Below are 27,940 nucleotides of genomic sequence, written 5' to 3' on the forward strand. Positions count from 1 at the left end.
CTAGAACTTAAGATAGCCCACTTAACATTCCCATCTCCAATTTTATCCTCAAACCGTGAAAGTGAGTGGGTCAACAAGTGTCTGATCAACATCACCCAATGAGCTTCTGAGACTGACCCTAGCTATGAGCCTTGGTGGAGCAGTGGGCTAATGCCTCCTTAAGTAACACCAGCTGCCTGCAATTAGTGCAGGTTCGCATCCCACCAGGCTCAAGGTTGACTCAGCCTTCCATCCTCCCGAGGTAGGTAAAATGAGGACCCAGATTGTTGGGGGCAATAAGCTGACTTTGTAATAATGCCGCTTGGGGTGTGTGAAAGCCCTAATAAGCAGGCATATACATAGAATGAAGGCTACTGCTAAGTTTGTAAAGCCGCCCTGAGTCTTCGGAGAAGGGCGGGATATAAATGGAATTAAAATAAAAAAAAATAAAAAAATGATCATGGGTCTGCCTGATTCTAGCCCAGGGTTTCCCAACCAGGGGTGCTCGTATCCCGAGGGTGCGAGACGATATTCCAGGGGATGTAAAAACTTGGGTTTTCCAAATTATAGTGTATCTGCATAATTTGTTGCTGTTATTTTGAACTTTTGTAAGAGGTGCGAGAATATATCAGAAGCGTTCCAGGGGTGCGGGGTGCAGAAAAGGTTGGGAACCACTGTCCTAATCTAATATTTTCCTGACTTCATCCCACTGGTTTTCTACATCCAAGATGGCATCCCCCTTCACAACCACATTTTGCCTGCCAGTTATGACATGTCTCAGCCCAATACCTCGCACCCCCAGATATATCACCCCAAAAGCAATGACCTGGTCTGGGAATGAATCAAAAGCAGTCCGGACACTTTCAGTAGTCCCAAACTTGGAGGCTTTGTACCGTCGGATGATGTCTTGTAAGGTGGCAGCTACCACAAAGTATTCCTGCTTCAGACGCAGCTCCTTGCCTTCAAAAAACTACCAGATGAAGCAAGAATGTCAGCTTGGTAAGAAAAATGCAAAGTGAGTCTGAGGAGGATCAAAGTACATTAATGGTAAACGTTTATAATGGTAAATAAATACCTGACTGTAGGCTACATTTTCTTAAATGGCCACGTATAAGCCCTGGTCCCCAAGGCATCTATGACATTATATAAGCAGATAAGAAAAGCAGTTTGGGTATAGTCAAAACCCACAGATTTAGTTTTAGCTACAAGGACAAGGAGAGGCTTGAAGAAAAGGTGGCATTATCTGTTTGATTCCAGTAATTTGCCCCTCCCTTGCAGTGAGCCAGCATGAGGTTGTCCCCTTCATCCCATTGTGAGCCTTTGGCCAGCTATAAACAAATCAAATCTTTATTACAGTCATATATCTATGCCTCGTGAAAAAAACATCTTTGGGATATTACAGTCATACATCATCATACAGCTGTACACAAAAATTGGGAGAGGTTGATTGGTGTATTTGTCCCTCTGATGTATTCTGACCCACGGATCACACAATAGATGCCAACTCTGATATCCCGCCAGTATCATCTCATTTCTCTTAAGACTTTCAATTTTCAAAATGAGGTGCAGGTAGTCCTCGACTCACAACAGTTCATTTAACAATAATTCAAAGTTACAACAACCTCAGAAAAAAATATTTACAACCTTGTCCTCGCACTTAGGAAGTTCGTGCAACCCGGTGGTCACATGACTGCAATACAGGTGCTTGGTAACGAGCTCGCTTTTACGACTAGTTGCAGCATCCTGCAGTCCTCTGATCTCACTTTGCAACCTTCCCAGTTGTTTTTTGACAGTCAACTGGGGAATCTGGATTTGCTTAACTGTGTGGTTCACTTAATGACTGCAGTCAAAATTATCACAAAATTGGGCCTGGTCACATGATGCCTCACTTGACAACCGCATCGCTTAGCAACTGAAATTCCAGTTCCAATATCATCGTAAGTGAAGAACTACCACTAATGACTTAAGAAAAGAGTTAGATAAATTATAGGAAAAGAGGGAGGTCAATCAGTGGCTCTTTGTTATTATGGGAACAATAGAAATGTTCTAAATCTCAAAATGCCAGGGCTAGAAGGCAACTGTGTTAAGTGTGCTATGGCCTTCCTGCCCTTCTTGGCATCTTCCTGGAGACCTCTGATTAGTCCTTTGGGGGAGCTGGAAGGCTGGCACAGACAGCCCATTGGTTGGACCTCTCCATGCTGTTACACCTGCAGTAACTTCATTTAATTAGCCTGAAATACTGCATAGACTGGGAGAATGCAGCAAACCCCGATACAGCATCTGAGTCAGAAATGTTGCTGTGTTAATTATTCAGTCATGTCTTGGTGACTTTATAGGCAAGTGCTCTCCGTGCTACCCTGTCAAAGAGAGCTTCTTTCAGTTGTTGGATTACATTATTTTAATTTAAATTCTCAGTATTGGAGAAAGGAATGCCAGGTTAATAATCAGAAATTAGGACATTTTCTAGTGGTTAACAGCAGAGTCTGTGTGCAAAATAGGCTAATCAGTGGAAAAATTCACAGAGTTGATATATGTCAGAGATTTCAGCTTTACTTTACAAGGAATTTTATGCTTTTTAGTATAAATTGTTATAGGTCCCTTATGAATGTAATTGAATGTAACTGGTAATTTTGCATAAGTCCCTCTCTGTTTCAACTTCCTCTCTACATAGTGAGATAAACTGTGACTACATTGTGGGTTTGTTAGGGGAAGTACTGCAACACTTCCTCTAACGAGTGTTCAATTTCTACATGAAAGTTGTTGATCCATCAGTCTGGAGTCAGAAATCATCTTATATGCTGATGCTACCCAATTATACAACTTGACCCCAGGACCACCAAATGATGCTGTCCTGACCCAATGCCTGGAGGTGGTGGTGGTGTGGATGGAGAGGGGCAGGCTCAGGCTTAATCCCAAGAGGAACAGATGCCTTTGTTTGTCTTCTGGACCCTCCATATTTCATTATCAATGGAGCAGCATTATGCATGTGAGATAGATGAACAATTAGGTTGTATGTGTGGTCCCTTGGGTCAAAAAGCAGATGATAATTGTGGACAGGAGGATCTCTGTGTGGGTTTATCAAGTGTATCAAGTGTGCCCATTCCTGGACTGGGAGACAGTCACTCATGCCTTGGTCACTTCTTGATTGGTTTACCATAAGGGCTGCCCTTGAAGACCACTCAGAAGCTACAACTGATCCAGAATGCAGTGGGGTGGGCTCTGACGGGTGTGTCACAGTATATGCACATGACACCATTGCTTCACGAGTACATGATTTGCCAGTTGGCTTCTGGGGCAATTCAAGGTGCTGATTATCATTTATAAACCCCCATACAAATGTGCACATTAGCCTGGCTACTGGATGGACCACCTGTCTCCATATGTTTCTGCTCATCTGATCAGGGTTGCTTTGTATCCTATTAAGCAGTGTCATCTGGTGGGGCCTAGGAAGCATTTCTTTACAGGGTTGTCTCCTGCTCTCTGGAATTATATCCCCCTGGATATTCAGACTGTTCCTAACCTTCTGACCTTTCATAAACTGTTTAATCCTGGTTGTTCTCCCAGGCCCTGTGTTAGTTGGTTATGGGCTTGATGACTTAGGCCAGTGATGGGGAACCTTTTAGACACCGAGTGCCCAAAAACCGCCCTGCCAGTCCCCTCTGTGCCCCCCACTACTCTGTCCCCATCGCCCCTGCTCCATCCCCCGACCACAGGGCCACCTACCACCTCCACGGCCCGCCGTTAATCGCCCAGATGGCCCTGCAGTGCCATGGTGGCCATGCCCTCTGCCCATGCCCCGCAGCATCATCTGCACACCATGGGGCATGGGGGCAGAGTCTTGTCCCTGCTGCCCAGTGCCATGTCATTGGCTAAGCTGCTCCGCGCGGGCCATGCCCGGGGGCAACTCTCCTCTGGGGGGACTGCTGGTGAGGAGGGAGCCGCAGGGGGAGGCAGGGCTGGGGCAATAGTACGCATGCCCACAGAGAGCGCTCTGAGTGCCGCCTCTGGCACATGTGTCATAGGTTCACCACCACTGACTTAGGCAATCAGCTCTGCAACATGCACAAAAAGAGGCAACTTGCCACCATGTTTGGTTCTGAATGATCAGCAGGGTGCTCACTTAAGAAGTAAACTGGCCACAGCCTTTCATTCCCTCCCACCAGCAGGCAAAACTTCACAGTGCTTGGAACTTACGTTATCATTTGGATAGAGGACGCGGGAGATGTTCTCTGCCAAGTTTCTGTCCAGCACGGCTTGGATGTAATCACCAACATTAACTGCACAGGGAGGTTGAAATAAAACATGCACGGCTGTTCAGTATCAGTGGGAGGGGAGAATGGAGAGTTGAAAAAAAAAACCAACTTTTTTCCTGTCTACTTAGCGCAGAATTATATTAGGAATGTGCAGGGCTTCTTCTTTCGAAAACAAGATATTTGCTTAGCGCTTAAAGAGTAAATTTGCTGGTGTGAAGTATTAAGTTTCCTTCCAGCTCCTCAAAAGAAGTCCTTTATCCCAGCTCTTCTCAATCTGGTGTTCTTGAGTTATGTTGGGATGACAACTTCCAGAACTTCTAGCCATTGGTCATACAGAATGGAAATTTGGATGTCCAGGCTGGGGAAGCCTGCTCGTTTCTTTTCAGTCTTCCCTAACCAGAAGTGTTAATATATCAGAGGAAGGAAATGGAAGAGAGTGTCTCTTCCCTCTCTTCCTGATGCTGAGCTAATAGACTAGACCAGTGTTTTCCATCTTCAGCCATTTTAAGATGTGTGAACTTCCACTCCCAGAATACCCCACCCAGCATTCCTGGCAGGGATATTCTGGGAGATGAAGTCCACACGTCTGAAAATAGCTAAGGTTGGGAAATACTTTATTAGACCTTCCTTTGCCCCAAGCGCTATCAATTTCCTAAGCATCTCTGCTTCCTTGATTTATCTATTTATTTCTCTCTTTATTTAGTATCTCCAGCTTTCTTCATGAATCCCTAGACCCCAAGAAAATGCTTGGGAGATCTTTCCTAAGGACACTGCAAGGAGCAGCTACTCCTCCTATTGCATTTAAGGCAAGATGGAGAGAGCCGTGGGCCTCCAATCGTTGTTAAATACCAATTCCCAGCATTTGACTCTGTGCAGCGGCTGCTCGGAACTGTAGTTCAGCCAGATGAGGAGGACCGATCCCTTGTTCCAGCGGTGTTCTCTTCTCTCCCAAGCTTCCATGTCTCTAGTTGTTTCATAGCAACATTGCTAAAGGCAGAAAATAGCCTCTACTCTCCTTAGGAAAGAAAAAACCCTGACAAGAGAGGAGAAAAATAGATCTTTTCCCATTATTAGTCTGACAATATACTAGTTTGCAGAAGAGGAACTCAGTTAGAATTCTGTTTTTCACAGCTATCTGCAGGTCAGAAAAATGCTGTATCCTAGCTCAAATCCCTGAAACTCTCCAATCTGTATTTGGGTTTGAGAACTGTTGATCACACTAGGAACTACTGCCACACACTTTTACCTAGTGACTAGGTTAAAAAAAGCCCTATTTTGTTATAGTAAATTATTATGGGCTATAATCTTCAGTTCTGTCATTGCCAAGGTTCAGTCCTTAAGGAAGGCCACTATGAATAGGCCCATAATGAAAGCATGAAGGTCAATGGAAAATCCTTTCAAAATACAAAATAACCATCCAAAGTATTTGTTTTTACACTAAATGCTGCAGATATGAGCTCTTCCATTCTTCTCTTGTTGTTTCCAGTGAGGAAACTACCTTCAAACTTTGGCAGTGTGGTCAGAGTGGGCCTTGGTGGCTTGCAAAACTAGGTCTGCCTACACCTGAAGACAGCAATTTCCCCAACATTTCCTCCAGCCAAAGAATGAGAAATCATTGACAATACTTACAGTCACGGAGATTAAAGTCGTTGGGTGCTCGAGCAGACCACAGTCTCATTGTATTAACTGTGTTGTTCATATAACCAGGAATAGGAGTATCATAGGGCAAAGCCAAAACAACCTAAAGACAGAGATTGCCCCAGTTATATTGGGTTTAAAATGGAATGTTATTCTAACATTAGAATATTATAACATTCAGTGGTTCCTGCCTTGTGCAAAAAATAGGATCACATGTCAGTTCAGAAGATTTACTGCTCATGCCTATACACAAAAATTGTCTTCCACAAACCCGGTCCTGAGCACCAAAAAGAATGGGGACCACTGTTCTAAGCTACTTAAGCATTTTAATGAAAACAAAAGGGGTATATATGGATTTTAATCTGAAACAAAGTCTTCCCCTACTTAGATTTTGTGATGCATTTAGATATTAAATCTTATTTACACAAAGAATTTGGGCCACCAGGCATGATTCTCCTCTACAAGATGGCTGCATGTTAGACTCGCTTGGTAGGAATTATCTGCTTAAGTTCCCACAATTAAGCTTGATGGTTGCAGAGAACATTTAAAACTCTCCCACCCCACAACTAACCTGACTGAAATGTGCTTCCCTTCTCCAAGGGACATTACCTGAGTATCAACCCATCTCACACCCGTCTGTGTATGCTCTACTCTTCCATAAAAATGAATAGGAAGCATGTACTCTGGCCGAGCCTTCTCCCAGGGGTTTCCATGTCTTAGCCAATCATCAGCTTCTTCCACCTGCAATGACAAGAGGCCAAGCATTAGAAAGATACTTCAAGCTATGCAGGACAAGAAGAAATAAGCCCATTGGTCTTTGTCTTCTAGATAATTTGCAGCCAAATAATTTCATTGACATGATCAGGGATGGAACTTGTATATGGAAAGCACAAATCTCCCATTTCAATCACTGGCTTTTTCAAAAACTCTCCTCAACAGCTAATTGACACTCATCAGCTGACTATCAATGTACAAAGTTGAGAAAATAGAATTCTCCTCTCCTTGCTCAAGAACAGATAATTTTATTTTCCCTTTGCACTATTGTACATCAATGATCCAACAGAACTTCCTGTCTGTCACCTGAAGCAAGCTGTTGCACTGAAATCAAGAATTAGCCAATGCATGCCATGTTGTAATCCTTTCACCTAAACCCCAGTGATCTACATGTCAGATTGGTTTTTGTTAATCATTATCTTAACACACTCCCTAGAAGCCTTTGAAAGAAAGACAGAGCACAAATCTAACCATTTACAGGTTTCCCTCTCTTATTTGCACAATCCAGGAATTCAGACTTTAGTGTAAACGTTCACTCTTTTCTACATAGCTCTTAGAATAAAGATATTCCTTAAAAGAATATTGAGTAGAGCAGGAAATGAATTTGGCTGCAGTATGATGGCACTTGGCATTTTTAACCTATATATATATATATATATAGGTTAAAAGGTATATAACCTATATACCTTTGTTTTGTTAATGTAACAGTTATAAAATGTCAACATGTTGGAATGAGGTCTTATAATACAAAGCCAAGATATAACCAAATACAGCAACAGATAATAAAAATACTGTGCTATCAAAGGACACTTAGATTAAAATTACAACTTCATTCCAACATGTTGACATTTTAAAACTATTGCATTAACAAAACAAAGGTATTTTTAATATTCCTGAAGGATGTTAACGACTGGATATTCCAGGATTTCAACTAGTACAATTTATTCCTTAATAAACTGCAGTCTTATTAACCTGCAGTTCTTAATTAGATCTTTGATCCTCTAGATCAGACATGTCAAACACAAGGCCCGGGGCCCGGATCTGGCCCGTGAAGTGGTTTCATGTGGCCCATGAAGCCATCCTAGAAACAGTGAGGGAATGGCCCCCACTGCCTTGGCCTTGGCCCAGAGACCCTCCTTCTGCCAGAGACCCTCAGATCTGTCCCACTCCTGCCCAGGCCCCCATAGGCACCCTTGATGCCAACGATGTAGAGCTGGCCAGGCCCACCCAGTAGGCCATACGCACTCTAGCAACGCCCACCCAGTAGGCCACGCCCACCCAGTAGGCCACGCCCACCCTGGCCATACCCACCCGCCCCCTTGAGGGCAACTGCAATGCTGACGTGGCCCTCAATGAAATTGAGTTTGACACCCCTGCTCTAGATGGGTGCAACTGCATTCAATGCCCCCATGTTTCTGTTCATATAGGCATCTTGAATACTTTGATTTTGGAAAGTCCTGAACCTTAAGACTATACCACATAGAACACTTCATGCAACAGAACAGAATTATTTCATTGACTTAGGTGTGAAGCCCTTGCACGTATTTTCCTGCTTATAAACAAAATTCTTGTTTAAGATTTTATCATTGTTGAAATGGCCATTTTTATCCTCCCTTCGTCTATGGTTTGCATCTTTGGTTTTTACGATTAATATGGATTTTTATATTTTATATTGTTTTTACACATATTGTTTTTATCTAATTGTTATGTGGCACCCAGAGTCATTTTGGTGAGATTGGCAGCTATATAAATTTGATTAATAAAAAATACATAAAATCATCTTGGAGACCTAGTCCTGCATTAGGCATGAAAGCCGGGTGGTGGCTTTGGGCCAATCCTTCTCTCAGCCCAACATACCTCACAGGGTTGTTGCTGTGGGAAAAACAGGAGGAGGAAGGAGTATTAGGTATGCTTGCTGCCTTGAGTTATTTACAAAAATAATAAAAGCAGGATTAAAAACCAACAAGAATAAAAGGGCTCAGGAAAATATGCATTTCTGTAATCTTCACGTGTCATACGTTAGTTTTCTTGTCCAGTCCTTGAAGTGATAATGTTGGATGGGAAGCACCTCCAAGTGTTTAAGGCTTCGTAGTTACCTGCCATCCTTCTCTGATCTTCTGATTGAAAATGCCATACTCGTAGCGTATTCCATAACCGTAGGCTGCAAGCCCAAGGGTGGCCATTGAATCAAGGAAGCAGGCTATTGAAGGGAAACAAAATTGGGCTCAGCTCCTTGGCAGCATCCGCCACACCTCAACACCTCAACATTCAACCAAGGATTTAGGGAGAGGTTCTAGGAAGATCTAATGGGAGTGGGGAGAAATAAGAAGCGATTTTGGGGGATGGAAAAGTTTCAGTGCTGAGAGAAATGTCCCCAGCACAAGCTGAAGGGCAAGAAGTTGGAATCTTCCACCATACACACTTTTCACTGCATTATTAAAAATTTGAAACCAGGATTGAGGGAAGGCACACCTGGATGGCAACATTTTGCCTAAGCCGCATGCTAGGTGCTACTCAGAAAAGAGGGCTAAAACAAGGTAAAAGGGCAGGGCCAAGACAAATCTGAGAAAGAGAGAGAGAGATCATTACACATTTTAGCCCTTCTTTCCAAAAGCATTACAATTGCTCAAACTATTTCCAAATTTGGATGGCAAGTAGAGAAGAAGCTTATCATAAATGCATCATGGGAGTCAGGAAACCCCCCCAATGGCTTGCCTGTCTATCCCTGCTACAATCTTAATTTAAAGGAAGAGCAAGAGTAGGGACAGGTTGTCAATGGACCATTGCTACATCCTAGCAATGATTATGTACAATGTACGGTATGTATGTTTATGCAATGACTGCTTACCTGCTAGCCTGCCAAGACCTCCATTGCCTAGACCAGCATCTTCTTCAATCTCTTCCAGCTCTTCTATGTCCAGCCCTAGCTAAAGAACCACAAAGAGACAAATTAAATCCACTCAAAATTGTGCTTCGGTGTTAAAAGTCAGAGAGAGCTGTAAGAGCTATTATAAATATTATATATACTATACACTACACTACTATTGGGGACACGGTGGCTCAGTGGGTTAGGATGCTGAGCTTGTCGATCAGAAGGTCGGCAGTTTGGCGGATCGAATCCCGAGTGCCGCGTAACAGAGTGAGCGCCTGTTACTCGTCCCAGCTTCTGCCAACCTAGCAGTTCGAAAGCACGTAAAAATGCAAGTAGAAAAATAGGGACCACTACAGTGGGAAGGTAACAGCGTTCTGTGCGCCTTTGGTGTCTAGTCATACCGGCCACATAACCACAGAGACGTCCTCGGACAAGCGCTGGCTCTTCGGCTTTGAAATGGAGATGAGCACTGGCCCCTAGAGTTGGAAACAACTAGCACCCATGTGCGGGGAAACCTTTACCTTTACCTTTATACTACTATAAATACAGTTTCAAAATTTGATAAGGAAAAATAAAATAAAGAAGAGAAAGGCTTTTGCCATTAAGGTTCTCCTAGCTTGCTCAATTTTCATAGCATCAGGTTCAGAACCATCGGAGATCTGCACAGGGGTTCTGAAAGAATTCACCACAGTTGGCTAGGATTAAAATGGGAAAATGCTTGTTAGAGAAATGTAGTTTTATTGTGGATTAGTCAAAATTCCACACGGCAATTTAACTCAATTGCATTTATCACTTGCATATTTCCAAACTTTCCTTCTGATCATTGCTTCACATAGTGGTTCATTACTAATAATGGAGTCACTCTGGAGTGCATTCAAACAGGAAAAAAAATGAAATGTAGACTGGATTTAATTCTTCAACAGATCTACAAAGAATGAGGATATCTGCAAAATCTAAAGCAGTGCTCAGAATTAATTAGGTTTATCATAAAAGAAGAACCATAGCATGGTGCCAATTTGCAACATATATTGCCCTATGTGAGCTAGGAAAGGTTGCCACTTAGAGAAAATGGAGTTCATTTACCCTCAATTTAAAGAGAAAGCAATCGTTTTCCAGGAAGGCCTCATTGCAGAAATACTCTATAAACCACAGAAACCTCTTTGGCTATTTGGTGACCAAGACAAGTTCTCATAACTGATTTGCTGTGAACAAGGCATGAAGGTATAAAGAAAAAGGCAGCAAGCCTGTTTAGATTTCTTTCATGTGGAATGTTAGGTACTACACAGCAAGCATTCTAACAAAGCTGTTATTAAAAACATTCTCACATACAAGTTCACAGAAAACATTATACCTTTTAGAGCAGAGATGGGTAATATTCTGATGGCCAGATTTACACCTAACATTTTGGGGAGGTTGAGGAATATTTTTTGAAGAGTAATATTTTAGAGAACTGAAAGGAGCATTGTTTTTGTTTTAACTGCCCATGGGTATGCCCATTCTAGAATTCACATTGGATTTCTCATTTGTTCCCCAAGTGAAAATGACAGGATGTTTTGCTAGCAGTTTTCAGTAATCATGGCTGGTGGGAAACAAGGGCCACAAAAAGAGGATCTAGAAGCCTCCACAGCCTGAGGAAACAGGATGCCTAACCCTGCCTTACAACTATTAAAGAGAGGCTCCAAGTTACGTAAGTGATACAAATAAGAGCAGCATTTGCTCAGAATTAAACTTTAATGCCCAGCATGATTGCATTTCCTGCGACTAGTGGAATCCAGATGTGGTAGAGGATTTTGAAAACACAATTCCAATGCAGGAAAGATTAGATCATAAATGGGGAAAACTATGGAGAAGACATTATTGAAGTTCAACCGAAATCAGCCCTAGCCAGCAAGATCCCTAGCAAGAGATGATAGCAGATCCACCATCAACTGAAAATGTCACATGTGAGTTGGCATGAATCTCATAGGTACTCATCACGGGTTCTTTTTTAAAACACAGCCAATTATATTAACTCATAACCAAGAGATACATAAAGCCACTGGCTCCTTGGTGGATTCTTTATACCTCCTATAAGATGTTATAGGATAAAACATGGGAAGATGTTTTATTTTGTGATAAAAAGGTAAAGGTAAAGGTTCCCCCGCACATGCGTGCTAGTCGTTTCCGACTCTAGGGGCCGGTGCTCATCTCCGTTTCAAAGCCGAAGAGCCAGCGCTTGTCCAAGGACATCTCCGTGGTCATGTGGCTGGCATGACTAGATGCCAACGGCGCACGGAACGCTGATACCTTCCCACTTTAGTGGTCCCTATTTTTCTACTTGCATTTTTACGTGCTTTCGAACTGCTAAGTTGGCAGAAGCTGGGACGAGTAACAGGCGCTTACTCTGTTATGCGGCACTTGGGATTCGACCCGCCAAACTGCCGACCTTCTGATCGACAAGCTTAACAAATCTATAGGTGAGTGCTTCCTATTACTTTTATCCTATATTCTATTCTTATAACAATTTCTATATTCTATCTATATTACTTCTATTCCTGCCTGGGAATTAAGAGAATTAAGATGCAGATCAAATACATCAGGAAAGTGTTGGTTGATCCAGGGTGCTCAAGAAAATTTTACTTCTTCATGTCTTCCAGCTAGACTATAATCTAGTGAAAACTGGAACACAATCACATCTACATCTCAACTAGACAGATTGCAGAATAGGTGATTTATCAGAGAGAGGGTGCATGGCACCTTCAGAAGGACATGACTGGCAGCTTTCTTTCTTTACCTGATAAATTGCCTCATCACAGGCATTCTGTAGTCCTAGGTTGATCATGGTGTTTTGCAAGGTCCGGCCCATGTAAAATTCCAAGGAAAGGTAGTAGATTCTCTGGGAGAAAAAACAACAAGAGTATATAATAAAATCTCACTCAGCCTGGGACTCCTGATTCCATGATTGCAACCTGTCCACATTTGGAGGAACCTAAAGGGAAGGTCCTTCAACAAACAAAACAAAACAAAAAACCCGCCAATGAAACAATGCCTTCGAATGATCTCAATCAATGGAAGCCCAAAGAGTTTAAGTCAAAGGGACGCAGAGCATCTCAGGACCCATTTCAGGGTGCAAAACCTCTTCAGAGGCCAAGTTTCTAAGTTTCACTCAGCTCCTGAGGAGCATGCTGGGGGGGGGGGGTGTCTTTTCTAAAAACAATAGTCTATAGGGCTGGGACAATGTTTGAATTGCAATTCAATGTAAGCAATATGCAATCTAGTTAATACGATTACAGCCACGATTCCCTCCTTTGTTGTATTAACTATTACACACAATAATTATCTAATAATCTCTGGAGTCTCCGAGGGTTGCAGCTTTCAAGGTCCGCAAGAAGCCCTGGAGAGGTTCAGGTAACAGATTATGGGGAGTATGTAGTCTTCTCATCCAGAAGCTCTGCAGAACCATTGATATTGGAGCACAATAGTTAGCAGTGGGCTAGATCAGTAAGACAGTACAGGATGGCTTGTTATTCTCCTGGGTGTATTTCAGAATTTCTACGGTCCACTTGAGGACTTGCTTTTTTCCCCCAGGATGGGTACAAAGAATGCTGGACTTTATTTAGAAAGGACACAGATTCACTTGACAATTACGATTGTGAAATTGGCTCAAACTCACCTTTGGCCCAGATGATTCTACATCACTTTCAAGGATTAGCCTAGCAAACCCAAAGGTACTTCATTCATTGCCAGCCCTGTGTGTAGCACTCCAAAAGTATTTCCTTAGCGTTAGCTTTCCTTTTTCAGTTTAGTAAGCAAACATATTTTTTTTAAAAAAAAAACCCTCTCAGGAGCCAAATACTCAACAGTAATCTTGCTGTTATGGATTTGGTTGGCTTAACTGAAGTAAATAGCTAGGCCAGGCCTTTTAAAAATATGTGGTTTGATCAAACTTAATTTTCTTAAATGTGTAGGTGTCCTGAAGATTCAGTTCAAAGATGACAGATGAAAGACAAGGACGAGCCCTTTGCATCCCCCAATATAGATTTTGAAATAAAATAAGGAACTTGTTGTTGTTGTGTAGTTGCGAAGTCATGTCCGACCCATCGTGACCCCATGGACAACGTTCCTCCAGGCCTTCCTGTCCTCCACCATCTTCTGGAGTCCATTTAGGCTCACGCCTACTGCTTCAGTCACTCCATCCAGCCACCTCATTCTCTGTCATCCCCTTCTTCTATTGTCCTCAATCTTTCCCGGCATTAGGCTCTTCTCCAGCGAGTCCTTCCTTCTCATTAGGTGGCCAAAGTATTTGAGTTCCAACTTCATGATCTGGCCTTCTAAAGAGCATTCAGGGTTGATCTCCTCTAGGACTGACCGGTTTGATCGCCTTGCAGTCCAAGGGACTCGCAGGAGTCTTCTCCAGCACCATAGTTCAAAGGCTTCAATTCTTTGGCGCTCAGCCTTTCTTATGGTCCAGCTTTCACTGCCATACATTGCAACTGGGTAGACCATAGCCCTGACTATACGCACTTTTGTTGGCAGGGTGATGTCTCTGCTTTTTAGTGTGCTGTCTAGATTTGCCATGGCTTTCCTCCCGAGGAGCAAGCGTCTTTTAATTTCTTGGCTGCAGTCCCCATTTGCAGTGATCTTGGAGCCCAGGAAAATAAAATCTGTCACTACCTCCATTTCTTCCCCATCTATTTGCCAGGAATTGAGAGGACCGGATGCCATGAACTTAACCTCCCCATAAAACCAAGGTGAACTCTCCTCCTCAAAACAATCTTAGTTCCACACAGTACGTGATATAATCTCACCTTCTTGTTCTGTACCAGCCTGCTGCCGGCCCTGCAGAAAAGGCAACCCCTTTACAAACGGCAAGAGGCTGGAATTACGTCTGCCAAATTTATTACTACAAAAACAAACAAGACACGAACCAAGATACAGGAGCTTTGAAACACTATCCGAGCGGTTGCTTTCAGCAAACCAGCCCTCCCCACACATTCCCCTTATAAAGAGTTCAGGGCGTGGCTTCTCTCTGCCTCCTTCCGAGAAGCCCCATTGCCTTCCTCTGTTTACTCCTACTTGACTGCCTCCTGCGTCGGGCGTCCTTGAACAGGGCCAGCTGTGGGTCAACTTCATCCACACTGTCAGGCTCACACAGCTGGGTCTCCATGGTGACCAAGTGGGAGGGGCCTGCCTGAGGGCTATCATCAGCAAGATCTTCAACCCCCTCAGCAAGATCTTCAACATCCCCCTCCTCCTCTGAGTCGTCCGACCCAACTGCTGAACCTACAGGCTGACCCTGAATCACAACACTTCTCTCCTTTTTTGCCTTAACAATTTTTGACCTCAGTCCACCCAGAACCTGCTGAATGACTATCAGTATATGGTTTGGTTGTATATTAGGAACTAGGAGAGTACGGAATCAGTCCAAAATCTGCATTTTAATTCTGAGGGTAAATTTGCTAAAGCCAGTTTCAAATACACTGTTTATCTATGTATACCCTGCTGTATTGTATGTACATTGGCTCTCCTTGCATTCACTAAAGCAGGGCTTTTCAACCAGTGGTACGGATACCACCTGTGGTACATTGGCACCTGGCAGGTGGTACGCGACCATCCTAGAAAAGTGGTAGTGGGGGAGGGGAATGAGCTGAACCAGTGGCAGCACTGCACAAGCCTGAGCGAGAGATGGCTGGAGCTGCAGGGCTGTCAGGGCTCAACGAAAGCGCCAGGATCAGTGCCAGGCTCCAACTGGAGCTCAGTGCTGATCCTGGTGCTTCTGCTGAGCCCAGAAGAAGCACCAATCAGCTGGAATGTTGCAGCATCTCCAGAGTCTTGTGATTTACATTCAGATGCTTGGCAACTGAGTCATATTTATGACGGTCACAGTGTCCCAGGGTCATGTGAAGTGACCAAAACCTGCTGCAATTACCCAGCAGATGGGGGGAATAAAAACCAAACACCCCCCACCTCACCAGTCCTCAACAGAAATGCTCACAACAATGAAAACCTCGGATAGGCGGAAGAGCGCCGCCGGGTGGGCAGACAGGTGTCTTGCTCAGCTGTGGCTTTGGGGGGCACTTTTTTCAGTGCCATTGTAACTTTGAACAGTCACTAAGCGAACTGTTGTAAGTCGAGGACTACCTGTACTTTATCACTTTTTTCCTTTTTTTGGGGGGGTGTCATCAAGTTTTTGACACCTTGCGAGGCGACCGGTGGTACTTGGATGTTGCCATATCCTAAAAGTGGTACAATGGGTGAAAAGGTTGAAAAGCCCTACACTAAAGAGTGGCATCAACACTTAATCTGATGAAAAAGGAGCAGCAGATTTGCTTCCTGCTACAGAAACATCCTTTTCTGGCATATATATAAATAAATTATGACAAAGGATACATTCCTGCCTTATTTTTTTCCTTCTAGGTATGCCATGTCGTGTGTGTGATATTATCATTTTTGTAAAAAAATACAATAACACGTTCTTTGTTTTGAAGGATGAATTCCTTTGATCACTTAGGCAAGGAAGGAAAACAAAAAGCTTAGAGTAACCGTGTTCTCTATCAGCTAAACAGATAAGGAATTTCTATCTACATGGGAATCTCATTTAATCAGACTGAGTTCATTTAATATGATTAAACAAGCAAACAAACAAACAGGCACTTACACTAGCCAGATAGGTACTTCTAAGAAATTCACAAGAAATGGCTTGTTCTTCTCAAGAAAAAAAAAAGCTATTCAAACATATTCTGTTTCTGAATGTGTGTCTTTTTCTAGTTACCAGCCTTTGCAGTCACTCCCAACCCCAGTTGAGATGAAACTGCAACTCCCAGAATTCCTGGCCAATAGGGCCAAAGCTGCAAGCTATTGTTCTGTACCAGCCTGCTACCGGCCCTGCAGAGAAGGCAGGGACAACCCCTTTACAAATGGCAAGAGGCTGGAATACGCCTGCCAAATTTATTCACATAAAACAGAGCAAGACAAGACACCAACCATAAAACACAAGCTAAGAAGCAGGAACAATCCAAGCGGTTGCCTTCAGCAAACCAACCCTCCCACACATTCCCCTTAAATACAGTTCAGGGTGTGGCCTCTCTGTGCCTCCTTCCGAGGTGCCCCATAGCCTTCCTCTGTTTACTCCTGACTGACTGCCTCCTGCGTCGGGCGTCCTTGAACAGGGCCAGCTGTGGGTCATCTTCATCCACGCTGTCAGGCTCACACAGCTGGGTCTGCATCGTGACCAGATGAGAGGGGCCTTGCTGGGGGCTCTCATCAAGCTGTCCAATCCCCTCAGCAAGCTCTTCAACACCCCCTCCTCTGAGTCGTCTGACCCAACTGCCGAACCCACAGGCTGACCCTGAATCACAACAGCTATTTTCAGTTGTAAACCCACCACACTAAGGGGACCCCAGGCTATTGCTAAGCACATTGATTTGTGCTTTAGATTGTAAGCCGCCCTGAGTCTTCGGAGAAGGGCGGGATATAAATGGGATTAAAAAAATAAAATACTATCTTTTAAAAGTCTTCTAATCTGGTGGACATTAGATGTTTGAAACATGACTGATTTATTGATTCTGTCTTGTATGAAGAACTCTTTTTTCCTTTCCAAAGCTTGGGAAGGAAAATGCTTATTTGCCTTCTCCAACTCTCATTTTCAAATCTCATTTTATTGATTTGGGTCAAGGTTCTTCTTCCTTCTAAATGTCAACAGAGAGGACTCATATTGTCACTCACAGAACATGGTCCCACAGAACATTTTCCATGCTGAATGAAGACTTACATAAAATGCCTGACCATTTATGCTAACCAATGAATTTTTTGCTTCCCAATCTCTCTCACTTTATATGTCTCACCTTGGGGTCCTTTTCATAGTAGTACTGCTGGGTGCGGATCCACCTGCCCACCAGGTGATCCCGTACAGTGTGGGCCAGGGCAAAGTAGTAGTCACGAGGGGTGGCTACATTGCGGTCCTTGACAAGGGTAAAATGTAGATGTCGGTTAAAGCCCTTTTTCAGCTCGGCCACATTCTCCACTCCAACAATGCCACGAATGCTGATCTGTTTACGCTTCTCCTGGTCAGTGAGGGGCCGAGACATGGCTGCCAAGGCTGTGATCTGGAGAAAAAGAGCAGGAAGATTTTAATCTGTTCTGCTTTCAGCACCAACAGAGCACTGACCTCGGGTCCTGCAGCCAGCTTCTCTCCTCCTCTTGTAGGTTCTGCTCGAAGGGAGGAGTTTAATGCTAACAGTGTTCAGCTTTAAGCAGGCCTCCAAAGCTGAATCACAGCCTCTCTCCAAAGAGGTAGGTGTGTGTGTGTGTGTGTGTGTGTGTGTGTGTGTGAGAGAGAGAGAGAGAGAGAGAGAGAGAGAGAGAGAGAGAGAGAGAGAGAGAGAGAGAGAGAGAGAGAACTATCCACCCCAAAGGTCTATTCCTCCAAAATAGAAAGAATCCTGAATTCTGGTTATAACACTAGAGAGAGATTGTAGGACAGGATGTACACTATATACATACAAAAAAAACGAGCAGTTTGGGACAACAATATCAGTTTCTCTTCTTTCTATCGAGGAACAATGTTATAGGAGTCCTTGGTTGCAGCTTTAGGTAGTGCAATCCGGAAGCAAGTTGTCCATTTTGGAGAAAAAAGAGCAATGTCAGAGGGAAGGGTAAATGCTGCCCAAACTGCAACTCCTGGCACGCCAAGCCAGCAAGATCATCTTTGCAGTTGGTGGAAGTTATAGTCCAGAATATCCAGTAGACAGCAGGTTGGGGAGAAGTTAAGATAGTGGGATAATTTTCTGTCTGTTGCTTACAGAAAAGGATCAGAGAAAAGGTCTGATTTCTTTGTTTTTTGGCATTAAACCAAGAGACAGCTTACATAGGGAGAGCCATTACTTAAACTAAAATGTTAAACTGGGTGTAACTTACTAGGAAGAGATCCGTGTTAGTCTGTGATGGCCAATAATCAGAAGGAAAACTGAAATCTGAAAAAGGCATTTTTTCAGATTAATATATTTTGTTAAAAGGCATTAGCTATTGTGAGCTGCATCACATTTCACCAGAAGCATACAGTGGCTAAACTGATAAGAGATATATATATTAAAGTGAGGGAGAGGAAGACAAAGTGGTTATGCTAGTGCAAGTTAAACACAGGTGGCAGATTACAAGTGCCACATTTTCCATATAATTAGAAAGTGTTAACACTTTCTTAGGTGAAATCTGATATATGCAACTTCAACAACGATAATGCAACAAAGGTAGATCAGTTCCCAGGAAGGACCTATTAAACAGGTTAACACCCCAAATCAAGGCTTCTTAACTTTTTTTGCGCCGTGGACTCCATTGAGAGTTTCATGAAAGTTAAGGATCCCTTCTCAGAAGAACATATTTAAATGCATAAAATGTCAGGGCATTTTCATCTGCTAAGATGTTCCATTACAGACATCAATATCCCTTGGGGAAAAAGAAACTTTTAAGAGCAAAATCAAGCTTGAGAGTGCAGAACTCTCATACATCAAAGTTTATGCCTTTGAAAAAAAAAGTTAGTCCAAAAAATGCTACGAGTGTCCTTTTGGTAACATACGTTCATTTTGTGGTCTGGTGTGGGGCAACACTATTGCAGCATAAACATCACAAGAGGCACACTCAAATTTTACTGAAAGTGCATCTCAGCCAGGAGGGTACGTTATTTAATTGTAGATTTTCCTTTTTCAATTGGATGCCCTCCACGTATATTGTACTACAACTCCTTTCATCCCCAACTACCATGAACAGTAATGGCAAAAATTGTTAAAAATGTAAAAACTGCAAACAAACAAACAAACCCCGGCTTAAAAGCCGATTTGCAGATACATGGCATACAACAAAATCAGCAGATGATTTAGATTTGAAAAATTCAAACTAAAGCTAGCTTGACCAGTTTATGGATCAGCCCCCCCTCCGACCACCCCTGCATAAGGAACATAGAAGCACAGTATGCTCCTTCTAAGTACATATGTTCAGAAATAACATTTTATTTTTTTGCCAAATTCAATTGGTACTGCAGCCATATAAACCATATCACCAGTTATATCCAATTAGAAGATTAACCTGACTACTGAAAGGCCTAAACCAAAGCAGTATTTTTTCAACCTTGGTCACTTTAAAATATCTGGCCTTTTAGTCCCAGTATTCCCCTGGCAGCCTAGCATTAAGATTCACACATCTTAAAATGACCAGGGTTGAGAAAGACTGGCTTAGAAAATTCACATAATATGCTAAGTCTGTATAGTTTTAACCTTACTGTGATTCTTCATAACTTTGCAGACTGGGCATCTTAACTGAAGGTTCAGGGCATTTGCTTACTCAGAAAATTGGCTAGAAAAGTCACTTCCACCAAGTTCAATGAGATATATTTCCCAGCAAGGATGTATGGAATATTTGTAGCCTCTTACTGGTAAAAAAAATGCTGTGGACTCCGTCCTAGGGCAAAACCTCAATATATATATATATATCTCCTCCAGAAGATCAAGGTGCTGCACATAATTTCTTGTAATTTTATACAGTGCACCTATAACATCTGGTGGGCCAAGAAACTACCCCATAAGCAAGTGGAAATTTTGAACTCATTTCTCCCCAATCCTAGACCAAACACTATGACAGGATTCTCAAATGCCACTAAAGCAATACTTTATTTCACCACGAACTGCTATATAGGCCACAACCTGGTGGATATGCTCAAGCTAAACCACCAGTTGGAAAAGCACAACGATTCAGGCCACACATTCTGATCCATAACAAAAATCAAACACATTACGGACTAGTTTCTACTGCGGAAGAGCGTTTTCATTTTCTTACTGCGGAGGGGTGAACGCTGCACGTCGTATTTACGTGTCACTTGTGAGCAGCGAGTTTCCTAACTCGCCGACTTCCGACTTGGAGGAAGCGGCAGCGTGAGAAAGCGGTCAGAGCCTCCCTTCCTCTTCCATTTACGGGGCGAGAAAGGGGGCTGGTCTCAGGGGCCGAGAGGGCCCTTCTTCCCTGCCTTCCCCTTGCCCGTCGCCAGAGATCTCGCAGCGCTTTCCTCCGGCGCTCCGATGCTAGGTAACTACTCCGAAGCCTTCCGCGTTCCAGGAGCCTCAGGGCGTGTCCCCAGATCCCCCCTGCCTGCACCTTGTCCACGCAAGACAAAAGTCCACGCCAGGCCAACACAGAGCCCGGTTGGTGTTCCAGAGCAAAGACACCCACTCTTACCTGCTCTCGATCCTAGGACGAGGAATCTTGTTTTTTCCCCCTTCCTCTCTTCGAGCTTGAGCTAGCTGCTAGCCGAAGTCGTTTTCTTCCAGGAAAGGGGCACACCCAAGCCCTCTTTTTATAGAATGCCATTCGTCAGGTTCCACGCCTGTCCGGATGCTGGCACCGCCTCCTCATCGTTGGATGGGGAAGTTTCCTTGCCCGCGGGGTGGGGTGAGGAAAGGAAGAGGGCTGGAGTGGCGAGCTGGGCTGCTGGTAAGGGAAGCGGGAGATGGATTCGGGGCCACGGAGACTGCCCGAAGCCCGCCCAGCCCTCTGGGTTCGGCCAGGCTCCAGAACCCGCTTGGAGGCATTGCGGTTCCTCGAACTGGGCGGACTGGCAGCATCCTGCCATCTTCTGTAGGAAGAGCAGCGGGAGAATACGTGACGGCAGAAATCCGAAGAACTGAAGCCGGAGAGGCAATTGGAAAGGAAAAGGCGTCCGGGGGAGTAATTGTAGCCCCTGGGTAATAAGAGGACAGGAGCGAGCCCTGCTGGCCAGGAGCGTTTCAGAGCGATGTTTTTCAAGGGCAAAGAAAGGTTGCGAGAAAGGGAGGAGCAATCAAGGGAGACTCAGGGACTATTAAAGGTAAAGGTTCCCCCGCACATGCGTGCTAGTCAGTTTCCAACTCTAGGGGCCAGTGCTCATCTCCGTTTCAAAGCCGAAGAGCCAGCGCTTGTCCGAGGACGTCTCCGTGTTCATGTGGCCAGCATGACTAGATGCCAAAGGCGCAAGGAATGCTGTTACCTTCCCACCGTAGTGGTCCCTATTTTTCTACTTGCATTTTTACGTGCTTTCGAACTGCTAGGTTGGCAGAAGCTGGGACAAGTAACAGGCGCTCACTCTGTTATGCGGCACTCGGGATTCGACCAGCCAAACTGCCGACCTTCTGATCGACAAACTCAGGTCCTAACCCACTGAGCCACCACCTCCCTCAGGGACTATTAACTTGCCACCAAGAAATTCAACGGGCCAAACTTAAACAGGCAGTCCTGTGTAACAGTTCGCTTAGTGACCGTTTGAAAGGAACGGCGCTAAAAAAAGTGACTTATGACCATTTCTCACACTTATGACGCTTACAGCATCCCCACATGGTCATGTGGTTTGCATTCGGAGGCTTGACAACTGACTCACATGACCGTTGCAGTGTCTGGGGGGGTCATGTGATCAACTTTTGCACCCTTCTGACGAACAAAGTCAATGGGGAAACCAGATTACTAATTTAACAACTGCTGTGATTCACTTAACAAATGTAGCAAGAAAAGCTGTAAAATGGGGCAAACCTACTCAACAAATGTCTCACTTAGCAACATAAATTTTGGGCTCAATTGAGATTGTAAATTGAGGATTACCTTTATACTGTATAGTAGTTTACCTCCATAGGAATCCTTTAGGCAGGGATTTTCACCATCTGTTGACTAGAGCAGTGGCCCCCAACCTTTTGGGCCCCAGGGACCGGTTCTGTGGAGAGCAGTTTTTCCATGGACTGGAAGGGGTGTGGTTTTGCATACTGCCTGCATCCTGCGGATGGGGCTTTGATTGTTTACACGGAATGGTTGCTGGCATCCCACGGACCGGTGTCGGCCCATGAACCGGGGGGTTGGGGATCCCTGGACTAGAGGATTGTTTTAAGATCTTCCTGGCACATCCAGCAAGGCTCCACTGCAAAATTGGATAGGGTCAGAGTCTTTTGGGATCCTTTGTTCCCCCCCAAATAAGCACAATCTCTCTTGGGACCATGAAAGCAATGCAAGAAGGCATATGTGGCTTGTGGGTTATGCTTTTTGGGTCTTGTCTTCTAAAGAAAGACTGTAGGACTGGCATTAAGCTGGCCTAGATTCCTGCCTTCCAGGCATCCTGACCCAAGGACCTTAAAATAAGCCATTAAAAGAGTAACTAAAAATAAAAAACTTTAAAAAGGGGAACTGGAATGTTGCAAAATATTAATTTTTATTTATTTACAAGACCACCTATAGGCTTTACCAGGATGATAACATCTCTCTGATAACTTTTTAAAAGCTATAAATGTCTGGCATTATAGTCATGCTCCTCATAAAATTCATGATATGCCCCCATCCTTTTTGTCTTTTCTCTCTGACACCAAAATGCAGTAAATGTAGTAAGAAGAAACTGGAAAGCAAAGATTTAGGACCATTTCATTTCATGCATTACTTTTGGGAATAAGTATAAGAAGTGGAAAGAGGGGCACATAACTAAGGCAGAATATCAGCAAATAACCTGTGCCTGCAAAGATGAAGTGAGGGAATCTGAGGCTCAAAATGAACTAAGGCTTGCGACCAAAGTAAAAAATAACAAAAGCTTCTTTCAACATATAAAAAACAAGAAAAAAGTTAAAGAAATGATTGGTCCATTAGTGGGGGAAAATGGCAAGAAGGTGACAAGCAACAGGGAGAGAGCAGAACTATTTAACTCGTTTTTTGCATCTGTCTTTACACAAAGGGAAAAAACAGTCCAACCTACCAAACCAGTACCATAAAAAACAGAATAGAAACGCAAGTTAAGATAGGCAAGAAAATTGTACGTGAGCACCTGTCCAGCCTAGACAACTTCAAATCACCAGGACCAGATGGATTACACCCCAAAGTTCTCAAGGAACTGGCAGACGTGATCTCAGAACCACTGAACTATATTTTTCAAAGATCCTGGAGCACTGGGGAATTACCAGAGGACTGGAAGACAGCTGATGTAGTTCCCATCTTCAAAAAAGGAAAAAAAAATAGATCCAGGAAACTACAGACCTATCAGCCTGACCTCAACACCTGGGAAGATTCTGGAAAAGATAATCAAACAACAAATCAGCGAACAACTTGATGCAAACAAAGTCATCACTAAAAGCCAACATGGGTTTGTCAAAAACAGATCATGCCAGACAAATCTTATTGCATTCTTTGAGCAAGTGACAAAATTAGTGGACCAGAGGAATGCTGTAGATATAATTTACTTGGACTTCAGTAAGGCATTTGATAAAGTAGATCACAACCTACTACTTGATAAGATAGAAAAATGTGGGTTAGGTAGCATCACCACCAGATGGATTCATAGCTGGCTGACAGGCCGTACTCAGCGTGTGGTCCTCAATGGAACTGCATCTACATGGAAGGAAGTGTGTAGTGGGGTGCTCCAGGGCTCTGTTCTGGGCCCTTTGCTCTTCAACATCTTCATCAACGATTTGGATGGGATAGATGGGGAACTCATCAAATTTGCAGACGACACCAAGCTGGCAGGAATAGCCAATACTCCAGAAGATAGGCTTAAAATACAGGAGGATCTGGACAGACTCAAACACTGCGCGCTATCTAATAAAATGAAATTCAATGGTGAAAAAAGTAAGGTTCTACATTTAGGCAGGAAAAAATCAAATGCACAGGTATAGCATAGGTGGTACCTTGCTCAATAGTATTAACTGTGAGAGGGTTCTTGGAGTCCTAGTAGACAATCACTTAACTATGAGGCAGCAGTGTACTACAGCTGCCAAAAAAGCCAACGCAGTGCTAGGTTGCATTAACAGAGGGATAGAATCAAGATCATGTGAAGTATTAATACCACTTTACAATGTCTTGGTAAGGCCACACCTGGAATACTGCATCCAGTTTTGGTCACCACGATGTAAAAAAGATGTTGAGATTCTAGAAAGGGTACAGAGAAGAGCAACAAAGATGATTGGGGGACTGGAGGCTAAAACATATGGGAACGGTTGCTGGAATTGGGTATGTGTAGTTTAACAAAGAGAAGGGTGAGGAGTGACATGATAGCAGTGTTCCAATATCTCAGGGGCTGCCACAAAGAAGAGGGAGTCAAGCTATTCTCCAAAGCACCTGAAAGCAGGACAAGAAGCAATGGGTGGAAACTAGTCAAGGAGAGAAGCAACCTAGAACTAAGGAGAAACTTCCTGACAGTTAGAACAATTAACCAGTGGAACAACCTGCCTCCAGAGGTGGTGAATGCTCCAACACTGGAAGTTTTTAAGAAGAGACTGGACTGCCATTTGCCTGAAATGGTACAGGGTTTCCTGCCTGAGCAGGGGGTTGGACTAGATGACCTCCAAGGTCCCTTCCAACTTCTTCTTCTTCTTCTTCTTCTTCTTCTTCTTCTTCTTCTTCTTCTTCTTCTTCTTCTTCTTCTTCTTCTTCTTCTTCTTCTTCTTCTTTTCTTCTTCTTCTTCTTCTTTGTATTATTATTATTATTATTATTATTATTATTATTATTATTATTATTATTATTATTATTATTATTATTATTATTATTATTATTATGGCATCGTGGAGCACAGAACTGATTTGTGAGGTTTAATGAAGGGATAAGACAGTATCTATATAGAAGCCAGGAGAAGCAGAAATATGGGTCAATGAGGACTTAGTTGCAGTTAAATGTAACCAATACAATATGTAACAAAGTCTGAAGAGTCATTAAACTGAGGGGAAAAGCTTTTATAGACCACATCTGGGTTGTTGGGGTTTTTTTTGGTGTTCTTTAAAGTGTTACAAGATACTCTTTATCCTTTAGAATTGTTAATAATAGTTGGCTGTAGAAATAATAAAAGAACATAGTGACAATTGGTTATCTCATAATGAGATAAACATAATGTTTAATTAGTTGCCAGAGGAAATCCTGCTAAGAAGAGTCTGAGTAGCATCATCTGGCTGACTTTGTGAAGACTTCAAAAATAAACTGGATCTGACTTGGTTCATACTTGAATGGATGCCATCTGTAAATACGAGGAGCAAAACTCTGGGAAGTTGAAAACAACATTCACTTCAGCAATTACTCTGGAGCAGGGGTGGGCAGCTATGGCACTTCTACATCCGATGGACTTCAACTTCCAGAATTCCTGAGCCAGTGTGGAGAGACAAAAAGTAGCTACTTGGCAACTGGCATGTATCTGCAATGATTGCAGTGTCCTGGGATTATGTGATCACCATATGCTACCCCCCCAGAGGCTTCTGACAATCAAAATCAATGGGGGAAGCTGGATCTGCTTAATGACCGTCTGATTCTCTCAACAACCACAACAAAAAAGGTAAAATCGGGCATTACGCACTGAATAACTGCATTGCTTAGGAAGAAACCTGGTTTCAACTGTGGTCATAAGTTGAGGACTACCTATATCCGTGGTGGCGAACCTATGGCACGCGTGCCACAGGTGGCACACAGAGCCTTCTCTGTGGGCACACACGCCATCGCTCGAGTCCTAGACCTCCAGTTGGGTTTTATAAAACCTTTTCACTTTAGGCTTCCACCGGCGTGTGCAAAAAAAAAAAAAAAAAAGGTCAATCACTCAATTTCAACTTCTCGTGGGAAAAAAAAATCTCGCAAAGTTGGAATTGATTGATTGAACTTTTTAGTCCCACCCAGTCTGCCGTTACCACTGCAGCCACGCCCACCCAATGGGCCACGCTTACCCAATTGGCCATGCCCACCCAATTGGCCATTCCCACCCAATTGGCCATGCCCACCTGGCACCCGACGATACATAAGTGGGTTTTGGGTTGGAGTTTGGGCACTCGGTCTCTAAAAGGTTCGCCATTACTGACCTATATGATCAAGGAACTGTTAACTCCATAAGTAAATGTTTGGGTAAATGTTCTGAAGATAAATGTGAGAATACTACTATATTACCGAAATCATGGAATTTGATTATTTTTTTTAAGGAATATTGATTATATTGGGCAGTGAGCCTGTACTAGCTAGCTGTAGTGTATGGGTTAACTGGTTCTAGGAGAAGACCTCTTGAGCTTTGAAGATTAATATGAACTTCTTTACTTGGGCCTGGTACTTTAAAATGCCAGTCCCCTCTGCTTGAAAGGCTGTAGGAGACAAAAAAACCACAAAACCCATAAGAAGCCAGAGCTAATAGCTCTAATAGGGGTACATCTTGATAGCTGCTGAGTACCAGATGAGAAAAAAGAAGAGCTTGAGAGCTCTAGTTACTAACTGTCCCTGCAAACTCCGAGATGAGTCAGTTTTAGGACATGGTTTGCAGTTTTTCTAAAAAAACACATGACTTAATATGTTTGTGAATAAACAAGATGCTACAAAATACTCAGTTCACTTCAAAGGAAAGCAAACAAGGTAGCTCTGTGTTTTGGGTGGTGCTCACAGAATTGGGTGTAAGATAACCAGGTTCTGAAAACATTGCTGGTGCGTTCGTCTACTTGAGTAGTTATTTATTACATTTATATGCCATCCATCTCACTGTAAGTAACTCTGGGAAGCGTAACATCATAAAAGCAAAGATAGAAAACAGTAAAATAAATATTAGAATGAACAAAGTTTAAGTTAAAACGAGGTACAATGGGGGTGGGGATTTCTTCCTAGTTATTAAACACTTCCAGTGTGGAATGTGCGCCTGTCAGGGCCCAGGGCCAAATGGCAGTCAGATTTTTGAGGCCTTTACAGAAGGCCAAGAGGGTGGGGTGGATCTCAACGTGAAGGGCACAATGCTCCAGCAGGCAGGAGCCACAGCAGAAAAGGCCTTTCTTCTGGATCCTGCCAGCTGGAATTCCTTGACTGATCAGGTGTGCAACGTGTGTGTGTGGGGTGTGTGTGCGCGGGTGCATGTATATGTATGTGTATGTATAGTAGTAACTGTGAGCGGGATCTCGGAGTCTTAGTAGACAATCACTTCAATGTGAGCCAGAAGTGTGCTGCAGCTGCCAAAAAAGCCAACAAAGTGCTGGGCTGCATTAACAGAGGGATAGAATCAAGATCAAGTGAAGTACTAATACCATTTTACAATGCTTTGGTAAGGCCACACCTGGAATACTGCATCCAGTTTTGGTCACCACGATGTAAAAAAGATGTCGAGACTCTAGAAAGGGTACAGAGAAGAGCAACAAAGATGATTAGGTGGCTGGAGGCTAAAACATATAGGGAACGGTTTCTGGAATTGGGTATGTGTAGTTTAATGAAGAGAAGGGTGAGGGGTGACATGATAGCAGTGTTCCAATATCTCAGGGGCTGCCACAAAGAAGAGGGAGTCAAGCTATTCTCCAAAGCACCTGAAAGCAGGACAAGAAGCAACGGATGGAAACTAGTCAAGGAGAGAAGCAACCTAGAACTAAGGAGAAACTTCCTGACAGAACAATTAACCAGTGGAACAACCTGCCTCCAGAAATGGTGAATGCTCCAACACTGGAGGTTTTTAAGAAGAGACTGGACAGCCAT

The 27,940-nt window shown here is 43.4% G+C and overlaps 1 protein-coding gene across 2 annotated transcripts in view; it reads right to left on the reverse strand.

Annotated features, from left to right (window-relative positions):
- The window catches only part of PYGL (glycogen phosphorylase L), a 49,135-nt gene extending 28,320 nt beyond the window's left edge, over window positions 1-20,815 (reverse strand). Inside the window, exons 1-9 of one of the 2 annotated variants that reach the window (XM_083349967.1) lie at window positions 20,716-20,815; window positions 17,340-17,600; window positions 12,290-12,391; window positions 9,493-9,571; window positions 8,741-8,844; window positions 6,480-6,611; window positions 5,862-5,973; window positions 4,174-4,256; window positions 806-949 (exon numbers count right to left, since the gene is read on the reverse strand). In XM_083349967.1, coding sequence (XP_083206093.1) covers window positions 806-949; window positions 4,174-4,256; window positions 5,862-5,973; window positions 6,480-6,611; window positions 8,741-8,844; window positions 9,493-9,571; window positions 12,290-12,391; window positions 17,340-17,582 — 999 coding nt within the window. In that variant the 5' untranslated portion in view covers window positions 17,583-17,600; window positions 20,716-20,815. Of the gene's footprint in view, window positions 1-805; window positions 950-4,173; window positions 4,257-5,861; window positions 5,974-6,479; window positions 6,612-8,740; window positions 8,845-9,492; window positions 9,572-12,289; window positions 12,392-17,339; window positions 17,601-20,319; window positions 20,404-20,715 lie in introns of those variants that run through there. The other variant, XM_083349968.1, reaches the window with a different exon arrangement.
- Between the last annotated feature and the right edge of the window lie 7,125 nt (window positions 20,816-27,940).

This window comes from Vipera ursinii, assembly GCF_947247035.1.
Source record: "Vipera ursinii genome assembly, chromosome: 1".
Taxonomy (NCBI): Eukaryota; Metazoa; Chordata; class Lepidosauria; order Squamata; family Viperidae; genus Vipera; species Vipera ursinii.